At 46.9% G+C, this 7,024-nt stretch overlaps 1 protein-coding gene across 1 annotated transcript in view; it reads right to left on the bottom strand.

Annotated features, from left to right (window-relative positions):
- Positions 1-408: 408 nt before the first annotated feature.
- The window catches only part of sytl5 (synaptotagmin-like 5), a 73,148-nt gene continuing 66,532 nt past the window's right edge, over positions 409-7,024 (bottom strand). The window contains exons 10-16 of the mRNA XM_064944136.1: positions 5,255-5,433; positions 2,262-2,364; positions 1,605-1,766; positions 1,394-1,502; positions 1,127-1,262; positions 784-992; positions 409-551 (exon numbers count right to left, since the gene is read on the bottom strand). Coding sequence (XP_064800208.1) covers positions 409-551; positions 784-992; positions 1,127-1,262; positions 1,394-1,502; positions 1,605-1,766; positions 2,262-2,364; positions 5,255-5,433 — 1,041 coding nt within the window. The remainder of the gene's footprint in view (positions 552-783; positions 993-1,126; positions 1,263-1,393; positions 1,503-1,604; positions 1,767-2,261; positions 2,365-5,254; positions 5,434-7,024) is intronic.

Raw genomic sequence — 7,024 nt, 5'->3', positions numbered from 1 at the left:
ACTCAAGTGTTTCCATTATTTTAGCAGTTACCTGTACATGTCATAATGTACAGTAGTAGTAGTAGTAGTAGTAGTAGTAGTAGTAGTAGCAGCAGTGCTTGGTCTTGGCTGGGTATGGCCATGTGTGTGTAAGGCATGACTGGTTGACCTCTTTACCAGGTAGAGGATTATGAACCCCAGTGCAGGATCAGGGTAGCTCAGAGGTTAGGGTTCAAGGGTCAGGAAGTGGAGTGATGTCATCAGCTCTGTATTGCGGGATAGAGCTTGGACATGGAGCACTGTCAACCAATGTCCTTCTTTCTTTTCTTCGCTTTTTCTCCCCCCCCTTTCCATCCACTGTTTCTCCCTTTTCTGCCACCTCTCTATGTCCCTTTTTCTTTTGTCCTTCTTTCCCTCCCTCCCTCCCTCTCATGTGTTGTGCTTGCACATGCTGGATCTCAGCATCAGTGTACACTCCTGTGGGACCTCCGGGTTGTCAATCATGCGTTGCCATAGCCGCTGTTCCTCTCCGTACGAGTCCATCCAGTCCACCTCGTTCCCATAGCTCTGGCCTGTAGGGAGACAATAGATCATCACTATCTGTTCCATACACTCCATATCCCTACGGCGTTATGCTGACTGAATATGCTACAAATCACCATAACCTCTGAGAAGAGAGAAAGACAAGTAAAGACTAGAGTTAAACTGAAGAGAAGACCAGAGAACAGAACAAAAGAAGAGAGAACAGCAGAGAAGTCCAATACCAAACAGCCCATCCCTGCCCCTGGTTCTTCCCAGACAGACCTGTCCCTCCGTTGAGTCGGACTCCCCCCAGGAAGACATTGCTGGCCAGAGCCTCCTTGTCCCAGACAGTGAGCTCCAGACACACGTTGTTCAGGTCTCCGGCCTGCAGGCCACAGTAGGTGAAGGTGTGGTTCCACTGGGGGTTGACCGAGCGACGCACCACCACTGTCTTGTGCTTGGTGGACTTACTGTTGTCAGGGAGCAGGTACCTGGATGGATGGGGAGACAGGAAACAAGACAAAACTGTCAGAGGAATTGGAATTAGGTAGGTAGTATGTCCTTCCCATCATTCTTACTAGGAATGAAGGCTGGATGAAACTGAATGGGTCTATCTGGATCTCACCCTTTCACAAAGGGGTCTGAAGTGCCTCCAGACTTGACAGAGGTCAGGTTCTTGGCCTCCTTGACCAGCAGTTCCACCATACCTCCTTTAGGCAGCTTGATGCTGGTCTTCTTTCCTTTCAGAAAGCCTTTCTTCACTGAGAGGAGGAGAGGAAGAAAGAGGTGAATGAGCAAAATTCCAAACAGTCTTTCATGAAATGTCATTAGTTGAATGATGTGTGTTAGTGATGGGTTGGAGCAAATTAAACAGAAGGATTTTGTGGAGCACCTTGGACCTGGTCCAGGGGTAGCATGAGGTTCTTCTCTGCAGGGATGTACTTCAGAACCACGGTCAGCTCCCCTTTATACTGGAGCGTGGAGTCCATACTACTGTCCAGCTGCACATAAAACACATCTACTTACAGTATTTACCACTGACAAACATACAGCGCTGTATAAATCCACACATATACACTATTGTCCATCTGCACACAGGATACCTTGGGCTGCAGAGAGTACCACTCCTCCGTGTTGCTGTCAAACTCCCAGGAGTCAAAGGTCAGCTCCACCTCCCCCAGGAAGCTGTTGTGTCCGAAGCGGTCATGGTGCCACACAGACAGCTGCAGCGTTCGTGTCTCCAACTGGGAGTGGCTGATCACATACTACACAAAACAGCACAGGAGAAAGTGACGACAGGAGAGTAGGACTGAGTAGTTCCTGCCGATGCTCTTACAGGAATAACACATGTACAGCAGGGGTGCTTGAGGTGAAGTCTATTGACGGCTATACACTGTAGGTATGGTGGTACAGGTTAATAAAAACACATGGGAGGAGCACGCTTCATTTATTTATATACTGTACAGATGTAGGATCTTAATTCAGTTTGCTACAGCAGGAAAATAAATTATGTGAATTATTATGTGGAAAGTTCTCCTGCAACAGGGTGATCAAGTTACGCTCCTATATCAGTATGAACACCTGCTGACTGACACACTCCCGTTGACACACACACTGTCTCCAGGCAACTTGATCCCATCCAATGACACACACTCTCATGAACACAAAAACAAACTCATTAAATATTACTGTTTCCCAAGCTACACACAAGTTCATACACACACACACACACACACACACACACACACACACTCCCTCACCCTAAGGTTCTCGTTGAATACAGGGTTGATTGTGTTGGTCTTGATGCTGGTCTTCCTCTTGCTCTGGCGAGACTTGTCTGGGAGGAGGTAGGCCTTCACATAGCTGCCAATGGAAAAGACATTCAGCCACACTCTTCATAGGAAGACCTGTGTGCCGTGATCCATATGATCACCCCAAGGCTTCACTAAGGTTACTCTGACATACCATGAATGTCACAGTTGTTGTGGGTCATGCTGAGGTCACACGTCACTCATGGATTGGTTCAAGTTGAGCTGACGGTCAGGAACTGTGATGTTAAGAGGTGTGTGTTCTTTTTCAAGTGTGAATGTGTGATAATGAAGTGTGTGTAATTTCACAGTAAGCATAGGTTCTTCAGTGGCGTTCAGCATTAGCATCGAATAGCCCCCGCGATATGCAACTTTTCAGGGAAGTTAGGAACCAATTTACACAGGCAGTTAGGAAAACAAAGGATAGCTTTTTCAAACAGAAATTCTGATCTGGGACACTGTAAAGTCCATGGAGAATAAGAGCACCTCCTCCCAGCTGCCCACTGCACTGAGTATAGGAAACACTGTCACCACCGATAAATCCGTAATAATTGACCATTTCAAGAAGCATTTTTCTACGGCTGGCCATGCTTTCCACCTGGCTACCCCGACCCAGTCAACTGCCCTGCACCCCTCACTGCAACTTACCCAAGCCTCCCCATTTCTCCTTCACCCAAATCCAGATAGCTGATGTTCTGAGCTGCAAAATCTGGACCCCTACAAATCAGCTGGGCTAGACAATCTGGACCCTCTCTTCCTAAAATGATCCACCGAAATTGTTGCAACCCCTATTACTAGCTTGTTCAACCTCTCTTTCGTATCGTCTGAGATCCCTAAAGATTGGAAAGCTGCCGCGGTCATCCCCCTCTTCAAAGAGGGAGACACTCTAGACCCAAACTGCTACAGACCTATATCTATCCTATGCTGCCTTTCTAAGGTCTTCCAAAGTCAAGTTAACAAGCAGATCACCGATCATTTCGAATCCCACCGTACCTTCTCCGCTATGCAATCTGGTTTCCGAGCTGGTCACGGGTGTACCTCAAGCACGCTCAAGGTCCTAAACCCTATCATAACCGCCATCAATAAGAGACAGTACTGTGCAGCTATATTCATTGACATGGCCAAGGCTTTCGACTCTCAATCACCACATTCTTATCGGCAGACTCAACAGCCTTGGTTTCTCAAATAACTGCCTAGGCTGGTTCACCAACTACTTCTCTGACAGAGTTCAGTGTGTCAAATCGGAGGGTCTGTTGTCCGGACCTCTGGCAGTCTCTATGGGGGTGCCACAGTGTTCAATCCTCGGGCTGACTCTTTTCTCTATATACATCAATGATGTCGCTGTCACGACTTCCACCGAAGGTGGCTCCCCTTCCTGTTCGGGCGGAGGACGTTGTCACCGGTCTACTAGCTGCCACCGTTTCCCTTTTCCGTTGGTTTTGTCTTATTGGTTTCACCCGTTTCTCGTTTGGGTTTTGGTTTAGGGCTTTAAGCCTGTTATGCCCGCCTGCTTTTGTGCGGGCTTGTTTCTCTGTTCTGTTTTGTGGATGGTGTTGTTTGTATTTTTCCGGACTGTTTGTGTCCTGTTTTGGGCCGGTCATTTATTCGTCTGTTGTTTTGGCCTTTTCCATCCGGAATAAATACGGGTTTCCTTAAACCTCTGCTCTCTGCGCCTGACTCCCCACCCACCATGCCTAGTTACGTAACAGTCGCTCTTGCTGCTGGTGATTCTCTGATCCACTTCTACGCAGACGACACCATTCTGTATACTTCTGGCCCTTCTTTGGATACTGTGTTAACTAACCTCCAGACGAGCTTCAATGCCATACAACTCTCCTTCCGTGGCCTCAAACCGCTCTTAAATGCAAGCAAAACTAAATGCATGCTCTTCAACCAATCGCTGCCCACACCTACCCACCCGTCCAGCATCACTACTCTGGACAGTTCTGACTTAGAATATATGGACAACTACAAATACCTAAGTGTCTGGTTAGACTGCAAACTCTCCTTCCACACTCATATTAAGCATCTCTAATCCAAAATTAAATCTAGAATCTGATTCCTATTTCGCAACAAAGCATCCTTCACTAATGCTGTCAAACATACCCTAGTAAAACTGACTATCCTACCGATCCTTGACTTATTTACAAAATAGCCTCCAACACTCTACTCAGCAAATTGGATGCATTCTATCACAGTGCCATCCGTTTTGTCACCAAAGCCCCATATACTATCCACCGCTGCGAACTGTACACTCTCGTTGGTTGGCCCTCGCTTCATATCCATCACCAAACCCACTGGCTCCAGGTCATCTATAAGTCATTGCTAGGTAAAGCCCTGCCTTATCTCAGCTCACTGGTCATCATAGCATCACCCACCCGCAGCACGCGCTCCAGCAGGTATATCTCACGTTTCACCCCCCAAAGCCAATTCCTCCTTCGGCCGCCTTTCCTTCCAGTTCTCTGCTGCCAATGACTGGAACGAACTGCAAAATCACTGAAGCTGGAGACTCATATCTCCATCACTAGCTTTAAGCACCAGCTGTCAGAGTAGCTCACAGATCACTGCACCTGTACATAGCCAATCTGTAAATAGCCCATCCAACTACCTCATCACCATATTGTTATTTATTTGATTTATTTTGCTCCTTTGCAAAATAATAATTAATAATTTTGCCACTATGGCCTATTTATTGCCTCACCCCCCTTATCCTACCTCATTTGTACACACTGTATATAGACTTTCTCTATTGTGTTATTGACTGTATGTTTGTTTATTCCATGTGTAACTCTTGTGTTGCTGTCAGTTCACACTGCTATGCTTTATCTTGGCCAGGTCGCAGTTGTAAATGAGAACTTGTTCTCAACTAGCCTACCTGGTTAAATAAAGGTGAAATGAAAAAAAAAAGTGTATGTGTGTGTGTGTGTGTGTGTGTGTGCCCTTACGCATCTGTGCGTTGCCTCTTCTCATCCCCGGTGGCCAGGTTGCGACACTCCTTCACCAGGACGTTAAGAGCGCCTGTCTTATAGCTGTAGCTGATGTTCAACAGCAGCTCGCCACTCACGTTGGCGTTGCCATAGTCACCAGTCTCACTGTACATACTCATCATACTGTTCAGACTGCTCTGTGAGTAGAAGAGAGGGGGGGAGAGAGGAGAGGGAGAGAGAGAATAGATAGAATAAAGGGAGAAGAGAGAGGAGATGGGTCGGGAGAGAGCAAAATTATTAAAAGAGTAATAGAGGAGGGGGAAGAGGGGAGAGGAAAATATCAGAATGGAGGACAGAGAAATAGAGGATCAGGGGTAGAGAATCAGAACAGATGAGGGAGAGAAGAGGAGAGCCAGAGTGGGGGAGAAATGAAGAATGGAGTGGAGGGAAAAGGAGGAAGACAGATGGAGGCAGGGATAGCCTTTCGTCTTTGTGCAGGTAAAAATGCAGAATGGACAGATTGAGTCATTTAGGTCTGGCTGGGGAATGTAAAACACTAAAGTTGATCTAATTTATGTCATAGAGTGAGCCAGTATGATGAATTACCAATTTAGGCAGTCAGTGGCAGCGGTGGGAGCACAGCGGCACCGATTGGTGGAAACATATTCACAATAAGTGGGGTACACACATACACAAGGATGCAAGAACTCACAGTTTCTGCGTCTGAGTCGCCAGGAACACTGAGGTAGCCCCATTTTCTCTCTGAGCCGGGAGTAGAAGACTAGCAGCCGGAGGAAGAATAGAACCCGAGCCAGCAGGGGGAGGAGGAGAGAGTGAAGGAGGAGGGAGAGAGTGAAGGAGAGAGGAGATAGAAAGAGAGGAGAGAGGGAAGCAGGAGAGAGGGAGGAGAGAGGGAAGGAGTAGAGAGGTGAGAGAATAGGAGGGAGAGAGGGGTGATACATGTGAAAGTGTAAAGAGGACAGAGACGAGAGGACAGACCCCATGTACCAGGGCGGAAACCCCAGACACGGACACAAAACTGAATCTATCAGGGTTACCATGGTGATTATCAGATGAAGCAGGACCCGATTAGAACTCCTCAATGAATAAACAGAAGGACACAGCGGACAGGCTGAAAGCACCAGTAAATATCAAAGACAACTAAACACATATGCTTCCACCAAAGCAACATATCTGGGAGCAATGGAGTTCCAGTTTTAGTAGATACAAGAGAATCAGCCTTCTGGGCTTCATATTCTTTTTCGGGGACCAACTTTTCATTTAGTCTTGTCATTTACTCAGTTCCCATCCACCCACAAGCATCCTCCCTCCCCACCCAGAAACCATGTGTCACCTTCGTCATAACGAGGAGACCAAGGCGCAGACTGATTGGAATACGTCATTTTATTTCATGAAGAACACTTAAACAACACGAACGTGACGCTATAAACTACTGCTGACATGCAACTACACATAGACAATAACCCACAAAACCAAAATGGAAAGTGGCAACCTAAATAGGATCCCCATTCAGAGACAACGATAAACAGCTGCCTCTGATTGGGAACCAATTCAGGCCACCATAGACCTACATATACCTAGACATACTTAAACCTCATAGATATACAAAAACCCTAGACAGGGGAAAACTAAACCAACCACCCTTGTCACACCCTGACCAAAATAATAAAGAAAACAAAGATAGCTAAGGTCAGGGCATGACAGTACACCCCCCCCCCCCAAAGGTGCGGACTCCCGGCTGCAACCTAAACCTATATGGGAGGGTCT

The sequence above is a fragment of the Oncorhynchus masou genome, chromosome 29 (assembly GCF_036934945.1).
Source record: "Oncorhynchus masou masou isolate Uvic2021 chromosome 29, UVic_Omas_1.1, whole genome shotgun sequence".
Taxonomy (NCBI): Eukaryota; Metazoa; Chordata; class Actinopteri; order Salmoniformes; family Salmonidae; genus Oncorhynchus; species Oncorhynchus masou.
Note: the sequence above shows the minus strand (reverse complement) of the source record. Positions and strands in the feature narration are given on the sequence as shown.